This window comes from Cryptomeria japonica, chromosome 6, assembly GCF_030272615.1.
Source record: "Cryptomeria japonica chromosome 6, Sugi_1.0, whole genome shotgun sequence".
NCBI classification, from domain to species: Eukaryota; Viridiplantae; Streptophyta; class Pinopsida; order Cupressales; family Cupressaceae; genus Cryptomeria; species Cryptomeria japonica.
This window is the reverse complement of record NC_081410.1, coordinates 137,402,516-137,418,216: the sequence shown is the minus strand read 5'-3', so window position 1 is coordinate 137,418,216 and position 15,701 is coordinate 137,402,516. Positions and strand designations below refer to the sequence as shown.

The 15,701-nt window shown below is 35.3% G+C and overlaps 1 protein-coding gene across 1 annotated transcript in view; it reads right to left on the bottom strand.

Moving 5' to 3' along the window:
• Positions 1–4,102: 4,102 nt before the first annotated feature.
• LOC131040511 (uncharacterized) overlaps positions 4,103–15,701 on the bottom strand; it is a 50,751-nt gene continuing 39,152 nt past the window's right edge. The window contains exons 4-12 of the mRNA XM_057973455.2: positions 8,376–8,497; positions 8,140–8,255; positions 6,999–7,827; positions 6,158–6,892; positions 5,816–6,037; positions 5,533–5,628; positions 5,151–5,345; positions 4,919–5,032; positions 4,103–4,655 (exon numbers count right to left, since the gene is read on the bottom strand). Of these exons, the coding sequence (XP_057829438.1) occupies positions 4,395–4,655; positions 4,919–5,032; positions 5,151–5,345; positions 5,533–5,628; positions 5,816–6,037; positions 6,158–6,892; positions 6,999–7,827; positions 8,140–8,255; positions 8,376–8,497 (2,690 nt within the window). The 3' untranslated portion in view covers positions 4,103–4,394. The remainder of the gene's footprint in view (positions 4,656–4,918; positions 5,033–5,150; positions 5,346–5,532; positions 5,629–5,815; positions 6,038–6,157; positions 6,893–6,998; positions 7,828–8,139; positions 8,256–8,375; positions 8,498–15,701) is intronic.

The window sequence follows — 15,701 nt, the reverse complement described above, 5'->3', positions numbered from 1 at the left end:
CAAAGACTAATCTAAACAGGCATATCAAGAGAGACACTAAAATCATGCTAATATATCTAACTAATGAAATAAAGATAATGAGGCATCTCCAAATGCCTCTTAGCATGCTCTTAGCTCCTTCTCCCTTGTTCCTCTCCTCTCCAAGTTCCAAAATAGTGTAGGTCTCAGCAACTTTTTGCACTATGGATGCTTATGGAGGATTGAGATTTGAGTATTTTGCTTCAAATGTAAAATGAAAAGCTAATATTAAGCTATTGATACTAAAATGATTGATTTTATCCAAAATGACAAGATATTAGTTAATTATGTTAAAATGCTCTCTTGAAATGCCTATAATTTAAATGCATACAAGTTTTCAGGATCTGGATTATGAAGAAATGGGCTCTATTTATAGAAAAAATGGAGCAATGGATGGTTGAGATTGAGCAATCTCAACAAGGGTCAGGATTGAATGATTTCAAATCCATGTGAGGGCTTTCAATCCAATCCCAGGATGACAAGTGTCAATGTGAGATAGGTTGAAAGGGGAGGAAATAAGCATTAAATGCTTGATATGACTTTGGAAATTAAAGTCAAGGTTGGTTGAATGAATAAACTCTTTATTCAAAGAATAAAGCTTTTATCCAATGGATAAACTCTTGTGCAAATGTGAAATGGATGAATATGGTCAAAACAATAAATGTTTGGGGAGACAAGTTTGAAATAACCATAAATGGTTATGTAAGAGCCATAAATGGTCATGTAAGAGCCATTAGTGGTCTTGGAAGACTTTGGGGGTTAATTTGTTGAGCACACAAAGCATTAAATGTTTTTCAAAGACTTTGGAGTCTTTGAGAAGTGACTCCATTTTGCTTAGGAATGTGACAATAATTAAGGGATGGAATAGGCTAATTACGAAGGGGTTAGAAGAATCTAGAAGGGGATTAGATTTGCAAGTGGAATTGGTGGGTGAGGGAAAATAGGATTTTATTAAAATAAATTAATTTATTTCAATAAATGTGTGCAAGTTGCATTTGTAGGAAAATGCAAGTGGAGGGGGGATAATGATTTAAATAAATGTTTTATTTAATTTATTTAAAAGAAGAAAAGGAGATTTTAATTTAAATAAATAGCTTTTATTTATTTAATTGATTGGAATTTGATTTAATGAATTAATTAAAATAAATTGAATAATTTATTTAATTAATAGAAGAATGTTTGGGGATGAATTAATTAAATATTAATTTAATTAACTGATGGCTAGTGGATTTTTAATCAAATAAATAGCGTTTATTTATTTAATTAAGCTGGACAGATTTGTGTGACTACACATTGTTTTGCACATTAAACATTATTGAATTATGAACAAACAACTCTTAAATTAACATACAAGTATACAACTTTCACCATTATGGTAGTCATCTTTCCTAATAAGAATTTTCTACAATTTCCAAAAGCATGACCATGTCACATGCCAAACTAATTTTCTAGGAAGTATGGAACTTGCTAAACTAATTTTCTAGGAATGATGGAACTTCTCATTTACTTTTAATAAATTTTCGTTACAAAAGATTCCTTTGCATTTGACAATTGAAAAGGTAGGACAAACCATTGTTGGGCACTTGTTAGTCAAGTATCCTCAAGTTGTTCACACAATTATCGATCTTAAAGTATGGAAGTTGTGGAAATCTAAATATCAAATTCAATTCGTGGAAAAATGATGTATATGTTTGTAATGGTCTTGTTAAAATGTTATTCAAACTTATTGAAGTACCTCAAAATGTTTGCCTATTGCAGCGTTATTTGCGCGTCCTAAAGCACGCTTTGATAGCTAAAAAGGCAAATAAAGTGGGTTTCAATTTGGTGACTAAGATGTACTTGTACAAGAGAAGACAAATAGCTGTGGCTGTTGGAGGTTTACTAAAGCTCGTTGAGTGCTCTAGAATTGAATCCCTCCTGTATGGTATACTTCAGCGACCCATCGAGTAAATACAGTATGTCATTATGAGTGACAATGATTGTTGTAAGACTTTTCTCCCTATCAATATGAGATTGATTCTCTTATTCAAGACATTATCTAGGTTCAAATATGGTGCGTCTGCCAAATAATGATCACTCTAGCTAACTCACATCATTAAGGATAAGAATGAAACACCATCAACTCAACCAAGAATTCATCAAATGAGAATTTATCAAGGGTAAGTTTTACGATGGCGAAATTGCCACATATAGCAAGTTGGTGGTTGCACCATCGCAAACTACAATTGTGGATTTGACATGGCAGTTTTATCATTGCATATGGCACTTTTTAAGTTTTACCTGCATGACAATTTCACTTATCTGATGGTATCAATCTTGAGAATACTTTAACATGCAAAAATGGTCTCTTCCCATTCTGAGTCAACTGGAGTACTTTACTGCATGGAAGGGCATTCCCAAATGTTCTATAGATAGGAGGCACAGAATTACAAGAGTGAGTGTGAGAAGTTGGTTGTAGAGGAAGATCTGAAATGCAGTGAGTGATTTAAGCGAGCATAGTAATAGGATAAATACAATAGCATGTTGTCTCAGCATTTTTTTTGTGGCTAAGGCAAGGAGATGAATTAAGCTATGCCCACGTCCATTTGGTGTTCACCATACTTGGGCTTTCAAAACAAAAATTGTGCCACATTTATCCCATTTCAGTTTCAGCAACTATTGTGTTTTCAATTTCAACTTGAGAACTTTGATTTTAACATAAATTGCATTCTTACACCATCAATTCGCGCATGAATTAAAGTGGAACAGCATTCTTAATTTCGTAACTCTCTTTGGTAGCTTAGATTTCGAATTGGGCCCTAAATATCCTCCCATTATATTTTTCAATCAGCCAAATGATTTGCATCTATTATAGAACTATTTCATTTGATCATTATGGTAAATCAGGTCAATCTTGAGAGCTTCAAGAGTAACAATGTAACATGCCGCATGTCAAGTTCGCATATTAGGATTACTATCACAAATAATTTGATTTCTAAATTTGGTAGCTATCACACCCATCTATAGGCATCATTCACTTTATTTATAGAGCTCATTCCATTTATAGATGTAATGCCATTCCTATTGAGATGAGTAATTTATAGCATGGCACACCATCCAAATTTGTTTAAATGTAACCGAACGGGCACAATCCACCCTTAATGCAAAATAAACTGTACAAGTGGATCTTAGTTGCCTCGAAGGAAAGCCAATATTTGCAACATATTACACCAGAAAGTTGGCAAGTATTATTATAGCAGTAATTATTGACTGCCTTCTCCTAATTTTAGTTCAATGGTAGATGACAGGTAAACAAATATTTTGTACACACTTGTGTGCTGTCTTAAATAAAATGTATAACCCTCGTATTAGTTAGTGTATATCCACTTCAAATGGCATGTTAGCTACCTAAAATCTGATCTTTCAAACTGAGTAATTGTATATCTGTCATCTTTCAAGAGTGGCCCTCACTTCTCATCTTGAGATAGTCATATCTTTTTCACATTTGTATGGAAGGTCATCATTAAAAATTGTTATAAAATTCAAATTACTTTAGAATCACATTAATCCTTTCATTCCCTGAAGCCACTTCTGAAATCAATTTTGTTGTGAAGCTATTTATGAGTTCCCAAAGGTGATTTATCAGGACTTAACATTTTGACAAAAGCTCTATCTCCAAACAAGCATGTCTTAAAGATCATAGACATGGTGACCATGAAACCCTGTCAGATGACCGCTGAATTGAAAATCATAGAACATCAATTCAATACCTTCATGAAAATGATGTTCTATGCCTCAAAGGAACTGATGTCAATAAATAAAAATATACAAATTTTTCATTTTATTTTTTTCCTGACATCGAATAATGTTCACTGCAGGGTGCATATGGGAGGGAAAACCACATAGCTCAATCACAAATTTCAATATTTAACCATGATTTAATTGAGTACTACGGTTATTTACGTAATCAGTACTACCAAAAATAAAAAATCACAAGGCATAGCATTTCACAGCCTTGCAAAGAATTCAAGGTTAAAATTAGTTTGGAATCTATCTTACCAGTGTAGAAACCTAGTTCACTGAATTGCTTTAATTTACAACTGAGAAAATTAAAATACCATCAGCTTGAAGGCCTAAATACTGTGTCTCCAAACTCATCCTTCTGCAGTTCCCATGACATAAATAACATTGAGTATGAAAATTGCCAATTAATAGTAGAGAGAAGCCCAATGTCAAAATTTTCAAATGGCAAGATTCAAGAAATAGTTTTGCTAAATGCATGATTTGATCTACAATCCCATACAGAGATTCTTAACAATAATTGTTACAACTTACAACAAACAAAACTGCAACGAGAGTCACATTGGTGCCATCTCAAACTCTCTTTTTGTTCTTTCTCATCTCCACTTCTCTTTTAGCTCTTTCTGTTCAGCTAACATCCATGTTACACCAATTGCTACCACAAGGGCAAGAATGGTTATGAGAAGAAGAGCATAATTAAAATCTTCTGTCAGAGAATCATATGTACGAGAAGGTGCTGTCCTTGTGTAGAAGAGATCAACCCCATATACAAAAACTAAACTTGTAGACTCAAGGCTAGCAGGAATGGTCATGATGCCTCGCAAACCTTCCACTTGAAGAGAATGTGAAATATATGACTGAAAAATACATTAAAAATTTAAATGTCAATACAAAAGACCAAGCCCAGAAATCTCTGGCTAAGATGCAAATCAATTAATAATTGATATAGACTGTATGTTTAAAGAAATAAATTATAAGCTGGATAACCTGTAGCTAAGGGCAAAAATGAAAACACAAATTTACTATGTGCCATATTAAGCTAGAATAAAACCAGAGAAGATATGTTTGGAATGAACATATGGATTAAGAATACAATCACATTAAAGGAAACAGGTACCACCTGGGGGAAAACTGGTATTGCATCAGCGAGGGGTAAAATACCATCTTCCCTCTCTGCAGGTGTAGGATTTAAAGTACGACGAGGATCAAAGAAACGCTTGTCAAGTGCCAAAACCTGCAAACTAATCAAAAATTGATATTCAGAATAACTTCCTGGTATACAAGTACTATAATCAAAGAAAGCTAAGAACCAAAGCAACTATTCCAATGTCAATACAAAAAATTTACGTGACCTGATCACTGATTGTTCCAATAAGAACTTGCTTAGGTGTTATACCCTTCGCAGTTGATGTTACTGCTACTGTTTTCACTGACTGGCTGAAAAAATAACTTTGTAATTTCACCTCAACATCAACATAGGAATATGAAGAAATCGGGGCAGTAAGGTTATGGCGTCCAAGCATAAGATCTATGACATTTTTAGTGTTCTGTAAAAAGAAATCAGCATATCAATGTCAGATAAACCTTAACTATCTGAAATAATTGCAGACACCAACTCAAACTACCACTCTAACATGCTATAACAGGCCAGAACCTGGAGACCTACATAAACCAGGTGAAAATTCATGTAGTAGAAAACCTCTTGGTGAGATATAATAAGCATCAATATCATACCGCACGAGATTGATCATATATTTCGATGACTGACATTTCGTACCGATGGGCCTTGAGATTAAAATAGTGGTAGACAACCCAATTTTCACTGAAGACCTTCAAACATCAAAAACACGGGTAAAGTTGCCCGTCTTGATAACAGGTCACTAAATCTAAAGATAATATTTGTGCAATTATAAAAGTAGAACAAAATCAAAACAAATATTCTGCAGATATTTTCTGTCATTATAAATTTATAAATATGAAATAGAATCTTATAAATAAAATCTTCAAGTCTACTTACAGCATGAACGGGTCCCTGCATTCCTTGGTGAGTAACTCGATATAGTACTCGTCCTGTGACTGTATCTATTAGATAGGCCACCAACAAAGCCTCCTCTGGTGTGACTGACCCTACAGAACCAGCTGCTTTAGGTGCAACAGTGGCAACAAACAGCATGTTCTTGCTGACATGTTTGTACAATACCTCCTGATCAGTTAGCACCTTTGCTTGTGTGTGAACCACCTGCCAAATAGATACTGCTTAGAAATATATAGAGTGGCCTCTAGTAAGATCAAACACACCCAGCAAGAAAAACAAAGTCACATTCTACATGCTCTTCAGCTAATGGTTTAGAAGAATAACCTCATCTGACTTCTTAGTTGCAGTGGCCAGAATTTTCTCTGAATCACGGGGGAATAATATAGACCACAGTTCTCTAGTTTTAAAGCAATAATCCTTAAACTCCTTATCTTGGATGTCATGGTCATCAATGCCATAGCCGCGAATTGATCCTTTTTCCACATCAACAAAATATACATAGATATCTGACTTCTGCTTAAGGAAAATGGACAGTGCTTCAGAAGTTCTGGGAAATAAGTGCACCCTTGCATTATTATCAACCAAAAGATGTAGTCGTCGCTCAGCTGAGTCTGTCATTGGCAGAGGAATTACTTGAGATATGGAATAGGATAGGCTATATGACTCCACTTCTTTCCCAGTGCGAGAATCCACAAATGAGAGAATTCCCAAAGCATTAGATCCTACATCACATTTCCCAACTATTAGAACCACAGGGTTCTCATCTAAAGCATGCTGATGAGGCACCTGCCATGGAAAAATTTCCACCACCGAAGGAGCTTGACATTCTTCTGACTTTCGGAAAGCAGGCAGCAAGAGTGACCATACAATGTGACCATCTCCACTGTGAAGGGCCAAAAGTTTTCCTGCTTTTGTTAGTACTATCAATAACTTCCGAAATCCATTGTGATCCCTGGTCAGTTTTGATTTCTCTGCATTATTCAACCTCATTTCTTGTATAACAGCTACATCGTCAACACTTGCAAGCATCAAAGTTGCCTTCAATTTGAGCAAATGGCCCTTTTATAAACCAGCAATAAAGAATGTGTCAGTAGAGTGTCTGAACCCAAGTCAGAACACTAAATACGTAGAAAAGTAAAAGGAAAGTTAATTAATTTAATCTTACCTTCAACCACTTAAACAAGTTTTGCTCCACTGCAGCAACTGAAACACCATCTCTCTCTAGAGGTAATTCTGCAGTAGTTGTATCTATGATAGAAGCAAGTCCATCCTCTCTACTCCAGACAACCTCACCCTGTTGCAATAAAGCAAGAGAATGGTCTTCTGCAACTACTAAGGCCCTAAACCCAAATGACTTATCTGTACGCAAATAAGTATTTATAAAAACCTTTTTAATAAGCCCTCTTTGGGAATCTTGAACTATAGTTTCCCTCAATACTTCACTTTTTTCATCACTATCAAGTATAACAGTAAGAGAAACCTTGTTATTTTCTAGATGTCCCACCACTGCAAAAGCTTGCTGCTCTGGTGATAAAGATAGGCTATCACTAATAACAGCCGGTTCACTAACTTTCTCAAGTAAATGTAGCTCACTACAAGAATTTCCAATTTTTATCAGTAAAATATGTGATTTCACTCTCAATGCAAAAGCATCAACGAACTTTAATGGAAGGAGTTCTGCTTCAAATGAAAAATCTTCAAAAATAGTAGCAATAGCTGTCTGATGCAGTGCCAGCTCTCCCTTTGCTATGTTACTAGTAACAATAGTTGATCTTGCAGAATCTAGTGCAACCAATGTATTCTTCATCACAATTAATTTATCTAATGATAGATCTCTGGGAAAGGTTGCCACTTCATGTTTCATGATTTGTCCATTCAAGGGATTTACCATCCAGGAAGCAACAGCTGATTTCCCAATAAATCCTACTGCATAAATACTTTCTCTATCTGGAGAGAAAAATATACTTTCAATGCTGACTTCAGTTTCCTCCTCACTGCCACAAAACATACACAGTTAGCATTAAGTTGTCTAAATGTAAAACTATTTATTTATTTCTTATCTTGTAAAACTATACATAAAAGGATACTACAAGCAGAAAATTCCCACACACAATGTCCTTCTAGACTACTAATTTGTGACAATCCTCTCAAAGTTAAATCATAATTCATGTATTACAATGATCTGAGAACAATTAAAATGAATAGGATGAGAATATTTATTGGCTATTGTTATGAAAAGTTTTGTTTCCACATATACATTATTACATAGAGTGGGGAAAAAGCACCGGCAATCCCTCAGTACTAACCTTTCAGCAGAAAACTCTCTTCTCCAAAGAAGTTCCCCATCCATACTTGACACAGCATTCAACCCCCCTCTACTATAAACAAGAATAGCATTATGCTTGTCATATTTAGCATCCACCTGTCACAGTGCAAGATTGATCATAAGCCCAAGAGATATGAAAAATTATGTAACCTTACAAGAATAAAGCCACCAAGCAAGCAATTATTGCATTCATTGCTATAAGAAATATGTTCTTACAGGTACAGATAACAGGCACTTAGAAGAACCTGAACCTTCCAAAAATGACTCCCAGATCATCTGACCATCAGGAAGGTTCCATGCTCTTAGAATACTTCCCGAACTGGATAGAGTAATGACATCTGCAGTCCAAAACACGTAGGGGTCAAAACTTAATGAGCCATTTGAAGTTGAACCACAAACAAGAAATCTCTCCAGATCAAACATAGTGTTGGATGGTAGCATTATTTGCAAAATTAATTTCATTGATTTTTTTGTTCAGCTCTACAAAATTTATAGAAACCCAATTCCATAAAAGTGGTAACAAAATTACCATTCAGAATTTTACAAACTACAATATACACATTTAATGACTCTCCAGATCAGACAAAAGTTAAATTTGTTGCCTATCACAACCTATATAAAATTAATCCATCATATGACAACATCCACAAGCAAAGCTAGTAAGTCTCATGTCTTCGGACATATTCACCACCACCCTTCTGAATAGCATTTAGGTAATCCACTAACAGAATTTATAAGTTCCCATTTTGATTTGTCAGATCGAAAAAAAATTTGTGACCTATATTAAAAATGCGAAAACATGATACACAATTCACATAAAAGATGGGTGGAAAGGAATGAGACTCTCAAAAGTCAGTGTCAGAGCCCAAAAAACAAAAGCAAACACACTGCTAAGCAGCAAGAGCTATAATATTCGGTTAAAGGAAAGGCATTCTAGGACAGTAAACTCCAGATCCTGAAAATTCAAAATTCCAAATCTCTACCCAGTCCTTGAAATTGATTTGAAAACCTTCCCACATAGAATTTTTTGAATTTATGCAACTTCTAGCACCTGATAGGAAGATGGGGTAAAGAGAAACAACACTCATGAAAATTTGACAAAGGAAGACTCATTTGAAGTATTCTCATATCCGTTATATATGATAGGCAAAATGAGTCCAAATGGATGAGGGAGTTGGGACTCAAGCAATTTTTGCATTTTCAACACAAAGTACATGGCAGCTTCTACTAGTTGTGAGGCTATCTAGTTTTGCAAATTCATTGCAAAGCTTACTGATCAAATGTTGGAACCGACCATTGTGTACTTTGACAATCAAAGTTGCCTTAAGCTATATGAAAATCCAATGTCACAATGGAATTTTCATTCTTTAGCATGTTCCTTTAGATAAGCAAGAACTCCTGAGAACAAAATTTGGGTTAATGCAAAACAGCTTCCTTGCAAAGAGAGAGTGTTAACTTTTTGTCACTCCTAAGGTTTTTTTTAAGCACTGCAAGTGAAAAAACAACTAGACACATTTTTTATTTTTTTTATGAATTAAAACCTGCTAAGTTTAGGCATGAATGTTGCACCCAGTACAGCCTATTGTTAGCTGAGTTCAGCCAATATTTTTTGTAGATTTTTGTGGCATCTTTTATTGTATATCTTTTACGGAAGATTTTTTTATGATTAAAAAAACTAAAAACAAGCCACCTTTTGTGAGCGCCTATTTAATGGGTTATTTATTAGCCCTTGGCATCATTATTTGTACTCTCAAACTATCAGAAAAAGAAAACAATTTTTAAAAAAACCTAGAATTGATGACTTATTCTGATTACAGTTTTCATTGTTTTAGGTTATTTTGCTTACAGTTTCTTCTTGTGTGTGTCATAATCCAATTTTTTGTTAAATTATTTTATTGATTGAGGATATGAAAAATTTTAAATCATTTATTTATGAAAATTAAAAAACAAAATAAAAATAATAATATAAAGAATAGAAAATCCTTTGTATTAATTGATTTTGGTTGAAAACTCTTAGTGAAGCAAGTTGTTATGGCATGCAATCTGCCACTTACCTTTCCATTTAAGTTCCCCATAAAATAAGAAGTCATACTTTCCATTTAAGTGACATCAAATGGGTGCTTGTATATGGCGTTATGGGAGTGACATAAAAGAACGGGAGAATAGAACCAGCAAGGAAGAGAATCGAAAGAATTAGGAGAGCACGGAAAGAGACAATATAGAGAATTTATTCAAGGAACCTCAATGGAAAATATCAATTTGGATTCAGGAGATGCAAGGATAGAACAGAGGAGGTAGTGTGGGTAGATACCCAAGCATCAGTTGAGGTAGGAAGCTCAAACCTTATTGTTTGCATGCTATTAATTAATGTTTTTACATAGTTTAATATTAGTTATACCTGAGCATGATTTGAAATGTTTTCCACGTAGAGTATATAGGATAGAATATTATCCTAAGCTTGACAGAATTCTGATACTGATACTTCAGAACCATTTTTTTATGTCTTGCATTATTCACGTTTGATGTTTTTGAGAATATGTTTGCATGCCATGTTTTGCAAAGATCAGATCTAACAAACAGATCTTCAATCTTATACATTTGCGTACCAGACCAAATCGACCTTGAGCTCAGCCTATTGGTCATTACATTTGAACGAAAAGTTTCTAAAGCTTTCTCAACATATCCATTTTGGGTATGCCCTGCAATCATTTCCTCAATCATCCTGTCAAATAAATTACACACATTATCTGGACAAGTGCATTTTGCACATATGTCTGTTTCAATAGAGATGAAGACCATACCTCATTCCTTTCATCCAATTTTGGCCGAAGATGCACATGTGCTGACAAAGATCGTGGACTTTGGCCTTAGTACTGCATTCAAGATTCTTTGGTCTTCATCTCTCCCATGTAGTGTTTTACTTTCAGAATAAGTCATTAGTCACTTGCATACCAGTCTCTATTAATAATATCTCAGCCATAGATGTTATAATAAATCTCTCGTCTTAATCGCTACTAAGTCAACAATGCTTGCAGCTTTGTAAAATGCACTTATAGAATGGAATTGTAGTTCAAGATATCAACTAACATGTAAAATGCCTTAGTGATATCAATATCTAACCAATCATTTCTATGACATACATTGTTGGATAATGTTATCAAGTTAACTTGTTTACCCAAGTATATATGCATATGAATAATAAGGATATAGAACGTTGATTAAAATATATTTATCTAAATCCAGAAAGGAAAGAGTATAATTTCCAAACCTAAGATCTTGATTGTTCTCTCTCTGTAACGTCCCCTTTTTTAATGGAGATTTCTAGCCTATTTCATTCCCATAGGCTAAGGTGGGCAATTATAAGGGAATAATTTAATTAATTATTTTAAAGCTGTTCCAATAAAATTAAATATAAAAAAGTTACTTTATTACATAAAGTATCTTTTAGAAGCTTTAAGGAGGTTAAATTGGATCTTTCTAGAAAATCCAACTGAACCTTTAAAAAGAGATGAGAGGAAATCATTTGGACATCTTGGATTTGATATTTCTTTTAGAGAATTTTGTAGAGCTTGTTCTCCAAGTTCAATGTGCCCTAGGAAGAAAACCCTTGGGTATTTTGGTTGGTTGGACGAAAACCCAGCTCAACCCTTGGTGAATTCATATAAAGATGCATAGTTGCACTTCAATGGTCAGATTGTGAAGATTTTAGAAATTTGGGAAGTCTTTCCATGAAGGCAAATAGTGGGTTTCAGGCATCTAAGAGAAATAAATATCATTTTTGCGTATTTGGAGGAAAAGGCACAAGAGTTGCAAGCTACAATACCCGCTACAGCACCCGCCACCATTGTTATCTTATTGCAGACATCGAGAAATGAGTGCAATCTGCAAACCTGGAGTGAAGGCATCTGGATGTTTACAGGGGAGTTGCAGTTATTTCTTAAGGATTCATAGACCAAACCCTAGCAACTCCATTATATGGGTTATTGGGTATTTCAATGCTAGGAGCACCATGTATGGTACTACTAATAAGAGAATTCCCAGTTGATGGTGCAAACAGGTATATTCAGTTCCAGATTTATTAATATTCTAATGTGGTATTATTACAAGATATTGATGTGTGAAGGAGTGCAGATATAGAACACTCATTGGTTATGTTCAGAAATCTATTTAAACGTGCAAAGTTCAGGGCAGATTTACCTTCACTTCTGCCCTAGTTTGTAAGAGGTCAGAATTGTCCCAGTTAAATGGAAGGAATTCTATTTCGTTTGCAAACTATGAATGAAATCTGAGTTATACAGTAATGCCCTGTGTATGAATGATGCAATTTCTGAAGTACTCTGGCTGATGACAGACCTGCAGATTTAGAGACCTGGATTGTTTATATAAGTTTGTTTTCAGAAATGTAATTGCAGATTTCATTATCAGAATTTTACCTTGTCTTTCATTAATGAATTTATGTCATTTATACTAAAATTGCAAAAGAAAACCTCTTAACCTAAGGAAGCATGCAAAATGTTTAAAAAAATGTGTAGGAAGAGCGCATGATCTTTTTGTGATAGTTTAGGGGTTTTTACACTCTCTTTTAGTAATCAGTGATAATACCTTAAGTGGCATCTATATTGTGTGATTTTTTAATTAAATGGTAGAGATTGAATTGTTGAAGATATATAATTAACTACAATTGGTGAAAATTTATGAAGAAATAAAGAATACTATAATAGATTGAATATCCATAATTAAAAGATGAAATATTAGAGTATCTGTGAACTTGTTAAATTTTAATATTGACTGGGTCATTTCTTAGGTTGCTGATTACTTAACCTAGACTGACTAGAGGAGAGGAAAGAAGTATATTATTAAGTCAACAAATACTATATGAATTTGAAATCAAGTTAGTCAGGCAAGACACTCTTTAAGTATTATGTGAAGACTTAGGAATGGATATTCAGATAGCCACCCTAGCATTTATTTAGCCTTGGATGGTATATGGTATAGACTTCATCATTTGATTGTTTTGGTAAAATATTGAGTTAATTAATGAAATGATCAAACAATCATTTAAAGAATTACATAAACGATGTTTCTATAACGAAACAATCGTAAATTAGAAACTATCTACTATGTACACTAAGTTACATTATTGACCATTAATAATAATTTAATACCTTCCTTGATGGTCAATCTGTCAACTACACCAAGCTGCCCCCTAAATTTGACAAACTTGTTCGGGCTCGGGGACTTGGTGAGAATATCTGCCGTTTAATCTGCTAACGGAACATACAGCAACTGAACTGATATGTCTTCATCCAGCTTCCGAATGAAGAGACAACGAAGTTCAACATGCTTGGTTCTCTCGTGGAAGACCGGAATCTTGGCCAATTTGAACACCCCTTGATTGTCACAGCAAAGGGGAGTAGGATCTGCTTGAGACATCTACATGTTTGAAAGCATCCTCTGAAGTCAAACTGCCTCACACGCTACATTAACTATTCCTCGATAATTTGCTTCTGTCAAGGAAAGAGCCACCGCCTGCTGCTTCTTGCTAGTCCATGTGACTGCACCAGATCCCAAATTACTACACCAAATCCAAAATTACTACCATACCTAGATGCTGATTGTTTGTCATCAACGGAACCTGCCCAATCTGAATTTGTATAACCAATAAGTCTAGGATCGTGACTTCTGCTGTATAGAAGACCAAAATCAGAAGTGCCCTTCACATAACGTAGCACACGCCTTGTTGCTACCCAATGATCAGTCGTGGGGGCAATCATGAAGTGTGAAATTTAGCTCACTACAAAACTAAGATCAGGCCTAGTAGCAGTAAAGTAGATGAGATTGTCGAATAGTTGCTTAAATGCTTATTCATTCACCACAAGTGTACCTGATTTGGTTGTCAGCTTCAGCCCTTTCTCCATAGGTGTGGATGCAAGTTTGCAATCTTGCATCCGAAACTTGTCAAATAGATTGCGGGCATACTTAAACTGAGATATGAAGATACTACCTTTAATCTGCCAAACATAAACACCTAAACAATAGTGCAGAAGTCCCAAGTTTGTCACGTCAATATAGAGGTCATCAATATAGAAACAAGAATAAGAATATCATCACCATTATTTTTGACATACAGATTGGAATCAAATGGACTCCTCTGAAAGCCATTATTTGTCAAGTACTTGTCTATCTTGATGTACCAAGCCCGAGGAGCTTGTTTCAAGCCATCGAGTTCTTTCACTAGTCTGCACACTTGATGTTCTTTTCTAGCAACCTTAAACCCTAGAGGTTGCATCATGTAGACCTCTTCTTGCAACTCACCATTGAGGAATGCACTCTTAACATCCATCTAATGGACTTTCCAACCAAACTGAGCTACTATGGCAAGGACAAGTTGAATGTTACTCATCTTGGTTGTAGGAGCAAAAGTTTCCTCATAGTCAATGCCTTCCTTCTGTGAGAACCCCCTTGCAACAAGATGTGCTTTGTACTTGTCAAGGTATCCGTCAGCTTTGTACTTAACTTTATACACCCATTTGCAGCTAACGGGCTTCTTCCCTAGTGGAATATCAGAGAGGACCCAAGTGTTATTCTTCAAAAGAATCTAGTGTTCAACTTCCATAGCCTTTTCCCACTCAAGAATTCTTTTAGCCTAAGAATATGTTTGGGGCTCAAAAACACTATGAATGTTGGCCATGAGAGCAAAGTTGATTGTATTTTGTTGCTTGCTCATGTTTCTAGAAGATCTACCCTTGATGAGCTCATCAAGATGAAGATCACTTATGGTCTTAGTCCACCATTTAGGCCGGAGACTAGAAGAACCAACATCAGGTGCAAGAGGAATAACAAGAATAGGATCTGGAACAGGTTGAACAGGTGGAAGATTAGCATCATCCGAAGGAAATTCAGGTAGTGCATCATCAAATTCAGATTCCGCATCATCCCTCCCATCAAGTGAACAAATGGAAGACGGAAACCCAAATCAGTAGACTTCAAAGGGTGATCCTTAAAATTCTACTCAAACGAGGATAGCTGAAAAAGCCCTCGTTCTTCATCAAAGACAACATCACGACTAAAGATGAGATGATCAATGTCTACATCAATCAGTCGGTAAGCCTTGTGGTTGTCACTGTACCCTGTAAACTTAAGTTTTTGACTCCTGGAATTCAATTTGGAGCACTTGGCATTTGGAATCCAAACATATGCTATAGAGCCAAAGACTCTCAAATGACTGATCCTAGGTTTGCGACTACCCCAGGCTTTCTCAAGAGTCTTCCCCTTAACAGCCTGTGTGGGAGACCGATTAAGAAGATAGACTGCGGTGTATACTGCTTCTGCCCAATATTTCTTAGGAACATTCCTGTGTTCCAACATTGACCTAGCCATTTTAGTTATAGTGTGGTTGCGACGTTCTACAACGCCATTATGTTGAGGAGTGTAAGGTGTGGTTAATTGGCCTTTGATGCCATGAGTATCACAAAAGTTGGAGAAAGCGGTAGAACAAAACTCCCCCCCATTATCTGACCTAAGAGTGACTGTGGGACAGCT